This window comes from Pristiophorus japonicus, chromosome 9 (genome assembly GCF_044704955.1).
Source record: "Pristiophorus japonicus isolate sPriJap1 chromosome 9, sPriJap1.hap1, whole genome shotgun sequence".
Classification (NCBI taxonomy): Eukaryota; Metazoa; Chordata; class Chondrichthyes; family Pristiophoridae; genus Pristiophorus; species Pristiophorus japonicus.
The window spans coordinates 205,063,628-205,080,300 of NC_091985.1; the positions used below are offsets into that span (position 1 = coordinate 205,063,628).

A 16,673-nucleotide genomic window follows, 5' to 3' on the forward strand; every position below is an offset into this window, starting at 1 on the left:
AAAAAATGTTCTATAGAAACTAAAACTGTCTGTTCTGAATTTCTATCAATAATTACAGTGATGTCTTTTGTAAACTCCCTTTACAGAGAATCAGAATGGGATGATTTGCAAACGAGAAACACAAACCAAACATCACCAAGTTCTGACCGAGTCACTCGATTCATCAAGACCTGACTATCATCGGACTTTGCATATGGAAGAAGAAATGTTTGTCTGTGGGAAAAGATTTCAAAGATCAGTGTGACTGGAAAAGCGGTGAGACACACACACCCGAGTGAGAGTGTTCCAGTGCTCTGACTGTGGAAGGAGCTTTTACCAGTTACGCAGCCTGAAAAACAGCGTACCATTTACAGCGGGGAGAAACCGTACACGTGTTGTGTGTGTGGACGAGGCTTCAACTGATCGTCCAACCTGGAGAGACACAAGGACACCCGCACCACGGAGAAACCGTGGAAATGTGGGGACCGTGGGAAGGGATTCAATTAACTATCCCACTGAAAACTAGGGAGAGGCTGTTCAACTGCCCCTTATGTTGAATATGATTCAGTTGTCTAGCATGCTGACATGCCAGCGAGCTCGCAATAGAGACCATTCACCTGCTCCGTGTGTGGAAAGAGATTCACTTGTTCATCTCAACTCACTACAGACCAACTTAATCACACTGATGAGAGACGTTTTAAATGTTCTGACTGTGGGAACTCCACTTTCCTGCCTGCTCCTCATAACCCTTGATTCCTCTATCGTTCAGAAATATGTCTATCTCAATCTTAAATATATTCAATGACCCAGCCGCCACAGTTCTCTGGGGCAGAGAATTCCAAAGATTCAAGACCTTCAGAGAAGAAATTCCTCCTCATCTCTGTTTCAAATATCCGACTCCTTACTCTGAAACTATGTCCCTTAGTTCCAGATTCCCCTACGAGGGGAAACATTTTGTGAAGCCCCCTCAGAATCTTATATGGTTTAATAAGATCACCTCTCATTCTTCTAAACTTCAATGAGTATAAACCCAACCTGCCCAACATTTCATCATAAGACAACCCCTTCATCTCGGGAATCAACCTCGTGAACCTTGTCTGAATTGCCTCCAATGCAAGTATATCCCTCCTTAAATAAAGAGACCAAAACTGTACGCAGTACTGCAGGTGTGGTCTCACCAATGCCCTATACAGTTGTAGCAGGACTTCCGTGCTTTTATACTCCATCCCCTTGCAATAAAGGTGAACATTCCATTTGCCTTCCGAATTAATTGCTGTATCTGCATGTGAGCTTTTTGTGTTTCATGTAGAAGGACCTCCAGATCCCTCTGTACCGCTGCATTTTGTAGTCTCCATTTAAAATAATAATTTTTATTCTTCCGACCAAAGTGGATAAGTTCACATTTTCCCACATTATACTCCAGCTGCCAAATTTTTGCCCACTCACTTAATCTATCTATATCCCTTTGCAGATTCTTTGTGTCCTCTTCACAACTTGCTTTCCCACCTGTCTTTGTATCATCAGCAAAGTTGGCTACATTACACACGGTCCCTTCATCCAAGTCATTAATATAAAGTGTAAATAGTTGAGCTCCCAGCACTGATCCCTGTGGCACTCCACGAGTTACAGTTTGCCAATCTGAAAATGACCCATTTATCTGGACTATTCTGGGGTGAGGGGGTTCACTGACCACGAATAGACTCTGCTAACTATAATGAGGCTTGTTTACTCTTTACAATGTTTTGAATTGTGTGTTTAACTGAAGTCAGACACTGGGTGCAGTTACCCACGGGCATTGGGCTGTTTCTGGTGAATGAATGTGGACAGTGTTAGTGGGGAATAGATTTGTGTGGGATCATTCTGTGCTAAACACTTTGCTGGGCTGTGGGTTTGCCTCAGTCCCAGTGAAGAAGTGCTGTTGAATCACAAACCCGCCAGAGATTTAAACCCCATGGTCAATCTGTGTGATGTCATTGTGGCTGGGGGAAAGATTCCTTCTAGTCTGTCTAGGACCACTTACACTGAGACACAACATGCAGGGACCACTTACACTGAGACACAAAATCCAGGGACCACTTACACTGAGACACCAAATCCAGGACCACTTACACTGAGACACCAAATCCGGGACCACTTACACTGAGACACCAAATCCAGGGACCACTTACACTGAGACTATAAAATGGGAATCAGCGAGCCTCAGTATGGGGAATGGTTATGATGAGGTGAGGGCGGAAGGCAGTTAATGGATAAAGTTGTGACGGTGGAATTAGACGGGGACTGGTGGGGCCTGGTGATAGGTTATTGTCAGAAGCCCTTTTCAGACAGGCTGATAATTGGATGTAGCCAGCGCAACACCTGGATCTGCCTGTTCTTGTCCCAAAATCCCAAAGTCTAATGTCCCTGATGTTTTTTTCTGTGGGAAATGTCGAGCTGTAAAAGAAGGGAGGAAATCGGACTCTATCAGAAAGAAGGTTCCTGGAATGAACAATTCATGAGGCTTTTTTTTTTTTACTTGTCTGCGTGAGGTTTAAAAAAAATGAAATTAAAATCGACGCGTCTAGTAACACGGTGTTGTCAATCGTGGTTTCTAACCCTAATCACTAACTTGTAAACCGAACATCGTATTGACTATCCACAAATAGCCCCAACCACTAACCCTAAACCTACACCCAAACCCCAGCCTGAACCAAGGTTTATTGACATGGATCAATGGAGGATCTAATGACCAGATAAAGGAAGTATTTGAAACAATGATCTTGATTAAAGAAATAGAGCAAGGTATGTTAGTAACAAGAGATTCAATCACCGAGACCATCAAAATCCACAATGACAATTACAAAGATTAGACATTTCAAAGGCCGTCACATGCAATATGTGTGGAGGAGTTTAAAAAAAAAATCAGATCCAAAAAGGTTAAATGGTACAGAAAATAACAGATTTAAAATCTTATGCAAGATAGGTCTATAAAGGATGGGTCAACAGAACTTCAGAGGAATGTAAAGTGAGACACTATGGGCCCAAGTTTCCACATGATTTGCGCCTGATTTTTAGGAGCAACTGGTGGAAAACGGACGATCTTAGAAATCGCAATTCTCCACATTTTTTTTTCTGCAGTTCTAGTCAGTTAGAACAGTTTCACTTTGGAACAGAATTTTTTCTTCAAAAGGGGGCGTGTCCGGCCACTGACGCCTGATTTCAAAGTTTCCACAGTGAAAACGTACTCCAAACTAACTTAGAATGGAGCAAGTAAAGATTTTTGTAGAACTGAAAAAACCTTGTCTACACATTAAAAAATCAGGCGCAGGTTACAAATTAGGCGTCCGGAACGAGGTGAGGGGGAAGGGAAGTCATTAAATTTTATAATAAATCCTTATTTATTCTTATACAAATATTATACAAATAAATCCAACCTGAATAAAAATTTATAAGCAAAGAAAAGATTAAATCAACCATCTTCCTACCTGTGTGAAAGTGCTTCAGCCAGGGAGAATGCTGCAGGAAGCCTCACAAGTTGAGGCAGCCGTTCGTTCCCGCAGGGGGGGGGGAGGAGGAAGCCGTTCGTTCCCGACGGCAGGGGGGGGAGGAGGAAGCCGATCCCAACGGCGGGCTGGGGGGAGGGAGTGCGGGCCTGACCGACTGAACGCAGCGGGGGGGGAGCGAAGGAAGCCATTCGCGACGGCGGGCGGGGGGGGGGGAAGGAGACAGTGAGAAGGCTGCAGGAAGCCTCACAAGTTCAGCAGCCATTCCCGACAGCAGCGGGGGGGAAGGCCATCGGGAAACGACTGCCTCAACTTTCTGAGGCTTCCTGCAGCCTTCTCACTGCTGCAAGAAGCCTCAGTGCTGATGTGCTGATGGCAATGTGCTTTTATTAAAAAATGTTCAAAAATTAAACAGCTACAAAGAACTTCAAAAATGGCCGAGTGCCAATGTTTCCTTCACACTGCGCGTGCGCGAACGCTCCAACGCGCACGCGCAGGGTTGCCGGCAGGAAAAAAACTAATTTAAATGGTACCCGCCCCCTCCCACTTACAAAATCAGCACGAGTGGTAGGCTCCGCCCCCCTGGGCGCCGCGCCAAGCAGACATGGAGCTGCAGGGCGCTCCAGAATCGCTCGTTTTTTTTCCGGCACAAAAACAGGCGCCCAGCTCGGAGTGGCGCCCGTTTTTTATCGTGTGGAAACTTGGGGCCTACAGTTCAGTCTATCACACCCACAACAAGCTTGGGATTTGATGTGGTAGAATGAGAACTAGATGAGAACTGAAATAATCTAGAGTAAGAAAAGGCCCAAAAATGGAACAGTGGGTTACAGAACATCAATTAGTCTCTTATCATGGAGAAATCAAATATTCAATACACTGTGTGTTTGAAAAAAAGCTGATTTATTTAATATTTATCCAGAATATTAAACTCAAGCCCAGTTATAGGGGTTATTAATATCAGCAGAAATAAAGCATGATTTCCATAGTGAACATGATTCAGTCCAGGATGTAATTAACAGCAGCAAAAACAGCAGAATCCAAACCACTGCAGTTAGTTGTGAACTCACTGGTGTCTGAGCAGAGAGCATGTCTGAGTGAATCCCTTCCCACTCATGGAGCAGGTGAACGGTCTCTCCTCAGTGTGAACTCGCTGGTGTCTGAACAGAGAGCATGTCTGAGTGATCCCTTCCCACACATGGAGCAGGTGAACGGTCTCCCCAGTGTGAACTCGCTGGTGTCTGAGCAGAGAGCATGACTGAGTGAATCCCTTCCCACACACAGTGCAGGTGAACAGTCTCTCCTCGGTGTGAATTCGCTGGTGTCTGAGCAGAGAGCATGTCTGAGTGAATCCCTTCCCACTCATGGAGCAGGTGAACAGTCTCTCCTCGGTGTGAATTCGCTGGTGTCTGAACAGAGAGCATGTTTGAGTGAATCCCTTCCCACCCATGCAGCAGGTGACCGGTCTCTCCTCAGTGTGAATTCGCTGGTGTCTCAGCAGAGAGCATGTCTGAGTGAATCCCTTCCCACACATGGAGCAGGTGAATGGTCTCCTCAGTGTGAGTACGTGGTGCGTCAGCTGATCCTTTGTGCTTTTAAAGCTCTTCTCACAGTCAGAACATTGAAATGAAGTCTCAACAGTGTGAATAAGTTGGTGTGTCAGAAGATGGGATGATTGAAGTCATCCCTTCCCACATTCAATGCATGTGAACGGTCTCTCCCCCGTGTGAACTCGCTTGTGTGTCTGGAGCTTGGATAACAGAGTGAATCCCTTCCCGCAAACTGAGCAAGTGAATGGCCTCTCCCAGATGTGAATGCGTCACTGAATATCCAGCTGGGATGGGTAATTGAATCCCTTTCCACATTCCCACGGTTTCCCTGTGGTGCGGGTGTCCTTGTGCCTCCACGTTGGATGATCAGTTGAAGCCTCGTTTTTTTCAGGTTGTGTAACTGGTTAAAGCTCTTTCCACAGTCAGTGCACTGGAACACTCTCACTCGGGTGTGTGTCTCGGTGCTTTTCCAGTCACATTGATGTTTAAAATCTTTTGCTATGGACAGAACAGACAAACATTTCTCCTTCCACAGTCAAAGACCGATGATATTCAGGTCCCGCTGAATGGAGTGACTCTGTCAGATCTTGACGTGATGTTTGGTTTGATTGTAGCTAATACCATGTCTAATTAATTAGTAGGTTTGAGAGTGTCAGCAACATTAATACCTTAAGAAATATATCATGAACAGATTCTCTGTCCTCTTCCATATCTGTATTGATCCATCAATCAGAGTAAACATGCAAGTCCCGCGTGTCCACAGTAACTGACACAAGGTCAGCCCGCTGGATGGAACCTCGGACGCCGAGCTTGATCTCCAGTGTCTCCAGTCCCAACTGCCCCCTTACATCAGTCTCCCCTCACTTTTATACCCTGCAGTGATCCACCTCTGGCATCGACTCTTCTGTGTCTTCTCTGCTGGGTTTGGGCAGAAAGCAAGGAAAAGACAGCTGGAACTTCTCTAATCTGTGATTTACAAGGACATTTTCCCTGGTTCCCAGTAGTTAATTTAGCTTCAGTAAGTTTCTCATTATCCCTAAACTCCCCTGCCTGCTGTTAGTTGTTATTTCTTATAGTTTCACAATTATAGGTCTAAACATCACACATTCTAATCTAATCTATTCTATTCCTCACTCTGGTTTGAGTTTATATTGTGGTTACTAACAGACAAACCTGTTCTATCCCCTGATCTGATTACAGATTCCAACAAATGGGGTCAGTGAATGGAATGTCTGATCAGTGTTGCCATGGCGACCCGTCTGCAGTGAATCGATTGTTTGAGTTTCTAACTCAGACTAAACTTCTCTTTCCCATAATACACATTTAAGTCAATGTATTTTAGTCATTTTATGTTGATAAAGTGGTTAAAAAAGCACATGATCCTAGGTTTTATACATAAGGGTGTAGTGTATAAACGGGCAGAGAACATGTAAACCTGAACAAATCATTGGTTAGGCTGCAGTTAGAATATTGTGTCAGCTTTTGGGCATCTTACACCAGAGGGATGACGAGGCCATGGAGAGGGTGCCGAGAGATTCACTGAGATGTTACCAGGGAAGAGAGGCTTTAGTTAACGGGAGAGATTGTAGAAACTGGGGTCTTTTCATTAGAACAAAGGTTACTCTCATGGACAAAGCCCAGCTTCCCATACCTTCCCAGAGTGCCTCTCCTAGCCTTGGTATCCAGGAAAGGCATTGGTAACAAGTCCCTGATAACTAAATAACTTAATTTGTGATCTGAGGGAGGTGTTCAAGATGTGATCAGGTAAATGAGGAAAAACTATTTCCACCAGTCGGTGAGTCAGTAACTCGAGGGCATCAAATTCAAATCATCACCAAAAGGCTCAGACCCAGGGAGGAACTGTCGAGCACACTGTACAACAATGTTCGAGACACTCACTGTCCCTCTGGATCTGTGTCCGGGGGAGGAACTGATGGGTTTCTCTTATCTTTGGGTTAAATGATGTTCTCATCGAGGTGGTGGATATCAGCATTGGAGATTGGGGTATTCTGAGATCATATTGTCTGCCTGAGGCACTCTCCAGTCAGGTACAGCACGGGTTAAATACAGATTAAAGCTCCCTCTACACTGTCCCATCAAACACACCCAGGGCAGGTACAGCACGGGTTAGATACAGAGTAAAGATCCCTTCACACTGTCTTATCAAACACTCCCAGGGCAGGACCAGCACGGATTAGATACAGAGTAAAGATCCCTTCACACTGTCCCATCAAACACTCCCAGGGCAGGTACAGCACGGGTTAGATACAGAGTAAAGCGCCCTCTACACTGTCCCATCAAACACTCCCAGGGCAGGTACAGGGGGTTAAATACAGAGTAAAGCTCCCTCTATATTGTCTCATCAAACACTCCCAGGCAGGTACATGGATGTGTTACCGATACCTTCCCTGGATACCAAGGCTAGGAGTGGCAATCTGGAAGGTATAGAAATCTAGGGTTTGTCCATGAGAGTAACCGAAGGAATGAGAACTGAAATAATCATGAGCAATGATTGGGTATCAGTTGTGGCTCAGTGGTAGCACTCTCATCTCTGAGTCAGTAGGTTGTGGGTTCAAATCCACCTGGAGATACTTGAGCACAAAATCTAGGCTGACATTCTAATGCAGTGCTGAGGGATTGCTGCACTGTCTGTGTTGCCATCTTTTGGATGAATCGCTCAATTGAGGCTCCATCATCCCTCAACCAATATCACTAAAACAGATTATCTGGCCAGTATCACATCGCTGGTCGTGGCAGCTTGCTGTGTGCAAATTGTCTGCCGCACTTCCTACATTGCAATGGTGAATGTACTTTGATGTTGTTGTACTCTATTGGCTGTAAAGCACTTTGGGACATCCTGAGGTCATATGAGGTGCTACACAAGGACAAGTCTTTATTGAACAAAGGAGATAAGGCCCAAAAATGGAACAGTCGGTAACAGGACAACAACTAGTCTCCTCTTATCTTGGAGAAATCAAGGAATCAACACACTGTGTGTTTGAACCAAAGCTGATTTGTCAGATATCCATAAAATTAACCTCCAGCCCAGTTATAGGGGAAACAAAGCCCATCTATCAGAATGAACATGGTTCAGTCCTGGATGTGATTAACAGCTGTAATAACAGCAGAATCCAAACCCTGCAGTCACTTGTGAACTCGCTGGTGTCTCAGCAGGTGGGACGATCGAGTGAATCCCTTCCCATACACGGAGCAGGTGAATGGCCTCTCCCTGGTGTGAGTGCGTTTGTGTCTCATCAGATCATTTCTGCTTTTAAATCTCTTCTCAGTCAGAACATTTACACAGTCTCTTATTGGTGTGAACAACTTGGTGTGCAGTGAGGCTGGCTGACACAAAGAATCCCTTCCCACACACAGAGCAGGTGAACAGCCTCTCCCCAGTGTGAGTGCGTTGATGTGTCAGCAGTTTGGATGAACTAGTCAATCCCTTCCCACACATGGAGCAGGTGAATGGCCTCTCCCCAGTGTGAGTGCGTTGGTGTACCATCAGATCATTTCTGCTTTTAAAGCTCTTTTCACAGTCAGAACATTTAAACGGTCTCTTACTGGTGTGAACAGGTTGGTGTGCAGTGAAGTGGGATGACTGAGTGAATCCCTTCCCACACTCAGAGCAGGTAAACGGCCTCTCGACAGTGTGAGTGCGCTGGTGTCTCAGATGGTGAGATGATTTCATGAATCCTTTCCCACATACAGAGCAGATGAATGGTCTCTCTCTGGCGTGATCTCGCTTGTGATCAGTGAGGTGAGATAAACAAGTGAATCCCTTCCCACACACGGAGCAGGTGAATGGCCTCTCCCCAGTGTGAACCCGCTGGTGTACAGTGAGGTTGGATGAGTGAGTAAATCCCTTCCCACACACGGAGCAGGTGAATGGCCTCTCCCCAGTGTGACGGCGCCGATGAATTTCCAGTTGAGATGGGTAATTGAATCCCTACCCACAGTCCCCACATTCCCACGGTTTCTCCGTGCTGCGGGTGTCCTTGTGTCTCTCCAGGTTGGACGATCAGTTGAAGCCTCGTCCACACACAGAACACGTGAACAGTTTCTCCCCACTGTGAATGGTGCGATGTTTTTTCAGGCTGTGTAACTGGTTAAAGCTCTTTCCGTCAGTGCACTGGAACACTCTCACTCGGGTGTGTGTGTCTCGGTGCTTTTCCAGTCACACTGATGTTTGAAATCTTTTCCCACAGGCGGAATAGACAAACATTTCTCCTTCCACATTCAAGGTCCGATGATATTCAGGTTGTGATGCATCGAGTGACTGTTACATCTTGATGTGATGCTTGGTTTGAGTTTCCCGTCTGCAAACCCTCCCCTTCTAATACCGTGTAAAAGGAGTTTCCAAAATCATCACTGTAAGGACAGGATAGAAATTCAGATCGGACAATTCTAGTTTCTATGGTATACACATTCCTCTCTGGTTTCTCCACAGCTGTAAATCCCTGTCCCACACACACTCCCTACTCCCTGTGCTAAAATTCAAACCCATTATACCACCTCTAACATTTTTTCCTTCTCGCTGAAAGTGCTGACTCTGGCTGGGTTCAGTTCTACACTCACTGGTTCCCCTCCCTCTCCTCCCCTGAAAGTGCTGACTCTGGCTGGGTTCAGTTCTACACTCACTGGTTCCCCTCCCTCTCCTCCCCTTTAGGTGCTGACTCTGGCTGGGCTCAGTTCTACACTCACTGGTTCCCCTCCCTCTCCTCCCCTTTCGGTGCTGACTCTGGCTGGGCTCAATTCTACACATACTGGTTCCCCTCCCTCTCCTCATCTGAAGGTGCTGACTGTCTGGGTTCAGTTCTACACTCACTGGTTCCATTTCTCTCCCTCCCCTGAAGATGCTGACTCTGGCTGGGTTCAGTTCTACACTCACCAGTTTCTCTCCAATATGTGACCGATGTGCCCAATGTCCATGTGTGAACCTCGACAGTGAGTGTCGACAGGCTATTCCACTGTCCTCACCTGAGGCCTCACACGTGCATTTTCCAGCAGGGTCACTGGACCCTCCTGACAATGGCTCAGTGGGTAAAGGCATTGCCCAATGTGACTGAGTCATAGGACCAGGAGGGGCCCAGGTTTAATTCTGTCTGCATATCCTCCCCTTCCAATCCCCTATAAAAGCGGTTTACAAAAGTCATCACTGTAAGTAGGAACATAGGAACAGGAGTAGGCCATTCAATCCCTTGAGCCTGTTCCATCATTCAGTTAGATCGTGGCTGATCAGTATTTTAACTCCGTCTACCTGCCTTAGTTCCATCACCCTTAACACCCTTGCCGAAGAAAAATCTACAAATCTCAGTTTTGGAATTTTCAATTGGCCCCCAGCCTCAGTTTTAGGGGAACAGAGTTCCGGATTTCCACTACCCTTTAAGAACATAAGAAATAAGGGAAAGAGTAGGCCATATGGCCCCTCGAGCCGACTCCGCCAGTCAATAAGATCAAGGCTGACCTTCGACCTCAACTCTACTTTCCCGCACTATTCCCGTATTCCTTGATTCCATTAAAATCATAGAACCTTACAGCACGGAACGAGGCCATTTCGGCCCATCGTGTCCGCGCTGGCCAACAAGAGGCTATCCAGCCTAATCCCACTTTCCAGCTCTAGACCTATAACCCTGCAGTTTACGGCACTTCAAGTGCACATCCAAGTACTTTTTAAATGTGGTGAGGATTTAACGATTTAGATGAACGAATTGAATGTAATATCTCCAAGTTTGCGGATGACACTAAACTAGGTGGCGGTGCGAGCTGTGAGGAGGACGCTAAGAGACTGCAGGGTGACTTGGACAGGTTAGGTGAGTGGGCAAATGCATGGCAGATGCAGTATAATGTGGATAAATGTGAGGTTATCCACTTTGGGAGCAAAAACACGAAGGCAGAATATTATCTGGATGGCGGCAGATTAGGAAAAGGGGAGGTGCAACGAGACCTGGGTGTCATGGTTCATCAGTCACTGAAAGTGGGCATGCAGGTACAGCATGCGGTGAAGAAGGCAAATGGTATGTTGGCCTTCATAGCTAGGGGATTTGAGAATAGGAGCAGGGAGGTCTTACTGCAGTTGTACAGGGCCTTAGTGAGGCCTCACCTGGAATATTGTGTTCAGTTTTGGTCTCCTAATCTGAGGAAGGACGTTCTTGCTATTGAGGGAGTGCAGCGAAGGTTCACCAGACTGATTCCAGGGATGGCTGGACTGTCATATGAGGAGAGACTGGATCAACTGGGCCTTTATTCACTGGAGTTTAGAAGGATGCGAGGGGATCTCATAGAAACGTATAAGATTCTGACAGGACTGGACAGGTTAGATGCGGGAAGAATGTTCCCGATGTTGGGGAAGTCCAGAACCAGGGGACATAGTCTTAGGATAAGGGGTAGGCCATTTAGGACTGAGATGAGGAGAAACTTCTTCACTCAGAGAGTTGTTAACCTATAGAATTCCATGCCGCAGGAGAGTTGTTGATGTCAGTTCATTGGATATATTCAAGAGGGAGTTAGATATGGCCCTTACGGCTAAGGGGGTCAAGGGGTATGGAGAGAAAGCAGGAAAGGGGTACTGAGGGAATGATCAGCTATGATCTTATTGAATGGCGGTGCAGGCTCGAAGGGCCGAATGGCCTACTCCTGCACCTATTTTCTATGTTTCTGCCTCTACCACCCTTTCAGGCAGTGAGTTCCAGACCCCCACAACTCTGCGTGAAGAAATTTACCCTCAAATCCCCTCTAAACCTTCTAACAATTACTTTAAATTTATGCCCTCTGGATGTTGACCACTGCTAAGGGAAATAGGCCCTTTTTATCCACTATATCTAGGCCCCTCATAGTTTTATACACCTCAATGAGGTCTCCCCTCAGCCTCCTCTGTTCCAAGGAAAACAAACCCAGCCTATCCAATCTGTCCTCATAGCTAAGATTCTCCACTCCCGGCAACATCCTCGTAAATCTCCTCTGTATCGTCTCCAGTGCAATCACATCCTTCCTGTAATGCAGTGACCAGAACTGCACGCAGTACTCTAACTGTGGCCTAACCAGTGTTTTATACAGTTCAAGCATAACCCCCTGCTCTTGTATTCTGTGCCTCGGCTAATAAAGGCAAGCATTCCGTATGCCTTCTTAACTGCCTTATCTACCTGGCCATTTATCTATCAGGGATCTGTGGACATGCACTCCCAGGTCCCTTTGTTCCTCTACACTTCTCAGTGTCCTACCATTTAATGCGTATTCCCTTTCCTTGCTAGCCCTCCCCAAATGTATTACCTTACACTTCTATGGATTAAATTCCATTTGCCACTGTTCTGCCCACCTGACCAGTTGATTGATATCTTCCTGCAGCTTTCTTCTTCATTATCAACCACACAGCCTATTTTAGTATCATCTGCAAACTTCTTAATCATACCCCCTATATTCAAGTCTAGATCATTGATGTATACCACAAAAAGGAAGGGACCTAGTACTGAGCCCTGGGAGTCCCACAGGAAACATCCTTCCAGTCAAAAAACTCCCATCAACCATTACCCTTTGATTCCAGCCTCTGAGCCAATTTGGATCCAACTTGCCACTTTGCCCTGAATCCCATGGGCTTTTACTTTCGTGACTAGTCTGCCATGTGGGACCTTATAAAAGTGTCAAAATGTCTATCGATCTCAGCCCTGAATATACTCAAAGACTGAGCATCCACAGCCCTCTGGGATAGAGAATTCCAAAGATTCACAGTGAAGAAATTCCTCTTCATCCCAGTCTTAAATGGCCGACTCCTTATCCTGAGACTATGACCCCCTAGTTCAGGATTCTTCAGCCAGGGGAAACATTTGTGTGAGGAAGTGCTTCGTGGCATCACCCTTGAACGGCCTAGCTCTAATTTTAAGGTTCTGTCCCCTTCACCAGAGGAAATTGTTTCTCTCTATCTACCCTGTCAACTGAACTAAGAAGGAAATAAATGACTTTTAAACACCTGGTCCACTTGGCACTGAAGTATCTGAAACTCATAATAGGAACTCCAGGAAAACAAAATACTGACAAGTGTTAAACTGTTTTGTTGACAAAAGAAATCTCAATTTAACTATTAAAAGATAAATTGTTTAACAGGGGTTCACACTGATTCACCTGACTAGGCCGACTCAGGATCCGCCCCTCAAGCACCGCGATTGGTTGCAGAACACGCTGCTCCCTGGGCCCTCCAGCCTCTGAGCTCTCTTCCTGTTGGTTCCCAGGGCAATCAATTACCACTTGCCAACATTATGCTGCCAGATGACGTTGAGGGGCTCAGAGGAAGAAATAAAATGAGGCCATGAATCTGAGTTAAGAAATAAATTAGAGAAGCATCACTACATTTATAAACTTAACTATTTAAAGTCAAGTCAATTGAATTGTTGCAATTAATATATTCCTTTTGCACCAAGTGGGAAACAAGTGATGTGTGGGCTGTGCAGAGTGTCTGTGCCCGGTTACACAGCGTGTCCCTGGCTCTCCGCTCCAAGTGCACATGTTTCAGCTCCCATCCAACTGACTGGATAAACCTCGCCCGTCTAAACCCCATCACAGAAATATCAGCATTTGATGTTTAGTTATGCTAAACCTTTATAAAACACTGGTTAGGCTTCAGCTGGCACATTGTGTTCAATTCTGGGCACCACACTTTCAGAAGGATGTCTATGCCTTAGAGAGGGTGCAGAAGTGATTTACTAGAATGGTACCAAGGATGAAGGACTTCAGTTATGTGGGGATACTGGAGAAGCTGCAGTTATTCTCCTTGGAGCAGAAACGTTTAAGAGGAGATTTCATACAGATGTTCAAAATCATGAACGGTTTTAATAGACTAAATAAGGAGAAACTTTTCCAGTGGCAGAAGGGTTGGTAACCAGAGGACACAGAGTTCAGGTGATTGGCAAAAGAAGCAGAGGCGACATGAGGAAACATTGTTATGCAGTGCGTTGTTGCAATCTGGAATGCACTGCCTGATAGGATGGTGGAAGCAGATTCAATAGTAACTTTCAAAAGTGAATTGGATAAATATTGAAGGGACAATATTTGCAGAGTTATGGGGAAAGAGCAGGGGAGTGGAACTAACTGGATAGCTCTACCATAAAGGTAACAAGGAGGGTCGATGGGGGTAGTGCATTTGATGTAGTCGATATGGATTTTAGCAAGGTCCCACATGGCAGACGTGGCACGAAAGTAAAATCCCATGGGATCCAGGGCAAAGTGGCAAGTTGGATCCAAAATTGGCTCAGAGGTAGGAAGCAAAGGGTAATGGTCGATGGGTATTTTTGTAACTGGAAGGCTGTTTCCAGTGGGACTCTGCAGGGCTCAGTACTAGGTCTCTTGCTTTTTGTGGTATATATCAATGACTTGAATTTGATTGTAGGGGGTATGAAGTTTGCAGATGATACAAAAATTGGCTGTGTGGTTGTAAATGAAGAAAAAAGCTGTAGACTGCAGGAAGATATCAATGGACTGGTCAGGTGGGCAGAACATAAGAACATAAAAAATAGGAACAGGAGTAGGCCATATGGCCCCTTGAGCCTGCTCCGCCATTCAATACGATCATGGCTGATCCGATCATGGACTCAGGTCCACTTCCCTACCCGCTCCCCAGAACCCCTTATTCCCTTATCAATTAAGAAACTGCTTATCTCTGTCTTAAATATATTCAATGTCCCAGCTTCCACAGCTCTCTGAGGCAGCGAATTCCACAGATTTACAACCCTCTGAGAGAAGAAATTCCTCATCTCAGTTTTAAATGGGCGGCCCCTTATTCTAAGATTATGTCCCCTAGTTCTAGTCTCCCCTATCAATGGAAACATCTTCTCTGCATCCACCTTGTCAAGTCCCCTCATAATCTTATATGTTTCGATAAGATCACCTCTCATTCTTCTGAATTCCAATGAGTAGAGGCCCAATGTACTCAATCTTTCCTCATATGTTGTGAATGTTTAAAAATGTATAGAGACATTGAAGTTGAGAACGTGGGAATTGTATAGGGACAGTATAAGCTAACAAACAATTCATGGAGGAATAGCCATGACATCTCAGACTCGAGACTGCGAAATGTTACAACACTAACACATATTGAAACAAAACCCACAGCTTGCAGAAAAACCTCAAGGTCTTATTAAATCATGTTATTAACCTGAAACATTGACAGAAGGTCTTTGTTTAAAATCGGACCATGCTTGGGTCGGCTTATGAGTGGACAAAGGGAAGGAGGGATCAAAAGAGATGGGCTGAGCTGGGATGTCACTCTAGCCCTATCTTGTTATCTTTTGCCGAAAATGTATAACCATCGTGCCTTGACAATGTAACGTCACTTATCCGTAGGGAGTGTGTACGCTCTATCGAGAGAGTATATCTTCTGTCTGATAGGTCTTGCCGGCCGGTAAAATAAAGACTGCTTTGTTCAAAGCACAAGAGGTATTCGACTCAGTAATTTTACTGAACCAGATTGAGAGAAAAGAATCTATGTCAACTCCCTCATCTCCGGAATCAACCTAGTGAACCTTCTCTGAACTGCCTTCAAAACAAGTATATCCTTTTGTAAATATGGAAACCAAAACTGCACACAGTATTCCAGGTATGGCCTCACCAATACCCTGTATAACTGTAGCAAGACCTCCTTGCTTTTATACTCCATCCACTTTGCAATAAAGGCCAAGATACCATTGGCCTTCCTGATCACTTGCTGTACCTTTTGTGTTTCATGCACAAGTACCCCCAGGTCTCGCTGTACTGCAGCACTTTGCCAATTTTTCTCCATTTAAATAATAACTTGCTCTTTCATTTTTTCTACCAAAGTGCATGACCTCACACTTTCCAACATTATACTCCATCTGCCAAATTTTTGCCCACTCACGTAGCCTGTCTTTGTTCTTTTGCAGTTTTTTTGTGTCCTCCTCACATGATGCTTTTCCTCCCATCTTTGTATCGTCAGCAAACTTGGCTACATTACACTCGGTCCTTTCTTCCCCATTGTTAATATAGATTGTAAATAGTTGGGATCCCAGCGGCACCCTAGTGTCAAATGAAATTCAATCCTGAGAAGTGTGAGGCAATGCATTTGGGAAGGGCTGAGAAGACAAGGCAATGTACAATAAATGCTGGGACACTGAGAAGTGTAGAGGAACAAAGGGACCTTGGAATGCATGTCAACAGATCGCTGAAAATAGCAGGCCAGGTAGATAAGGTGGTTAAGAAGGCATTCGGGATACTGGCCTTTATTGGCCAAGGCATAGAATAGCAGAGAGGTTATGCTTAAACTATATAAAACACTAGTTAGGCCACAGCTAGATTACTGCGTGCATTTCTGGTCACCACATTACAGGAAGGATGTGATTGCACTAGAGAGGGTCAGGGGAGATTTACAGAGGAGGATGTTGCCGGGAATGGAGAATTTTAGCTATGAGGAAAGATTGGATAGACTGGGACAGAGGAGGCTGAGGGGGGACCTAATTCAGGTGTAAAAAATTATAGGGGGCCCAGATATAGTGGATAGGAAGGACCTATTTATCTGAGCAGAGGGGTCAATAACTGGGGGCATAGATTTAAAGTAATTGGTCGGAGATTAAGAGGGGATTTGATAAAAAATGTTTTCACCCAGATCGTGATGAGAGTCTGGAACTCACGACTGAAAGGGTGGTCGAGGCAGAAACCGTCATAG

At 45.3% G+C, this 16,673-nt stretch overlaps 1 protein-coding gene and 1 pseudogene across 1 annotated transcript; one reads left to right on the top strand and one right to left on the bottom strand.

The window, feature by feature from the left end:
- The window catches only part of LOC139273480 (zinc finger protein 850-like), a 254,673-nt pseudogene that overhangs the window by 226,668 nt on the left and 11,332 nt on the right, over positions 1-16,673 (top strand).
- LOC139273476 (zinc finger protein 664-like) lies at positions 8,236-8,956 on the bottom strand. Its single transcript, XM_070890379.1, has one exon. It carries the CDS (start codon positions 8,697-8,699, stop codon positions 8,292-8,294), a length of 408 nt encoding a protein of 135 aa, XP_070746480.1. The 5' UTR covers positions 8,700-8,956; the 3' UTR covers positions 8,236-8,291.

Excerpts from the sequence above, each read along its gene's own strand:
- LOC139273476 (XM_070890379.1), bottom strand. The coding sequence starts at position 8,699 with ATGAAATCATCTCACCATCTGAGACACCAGCGCACTCACACTGTCGAG.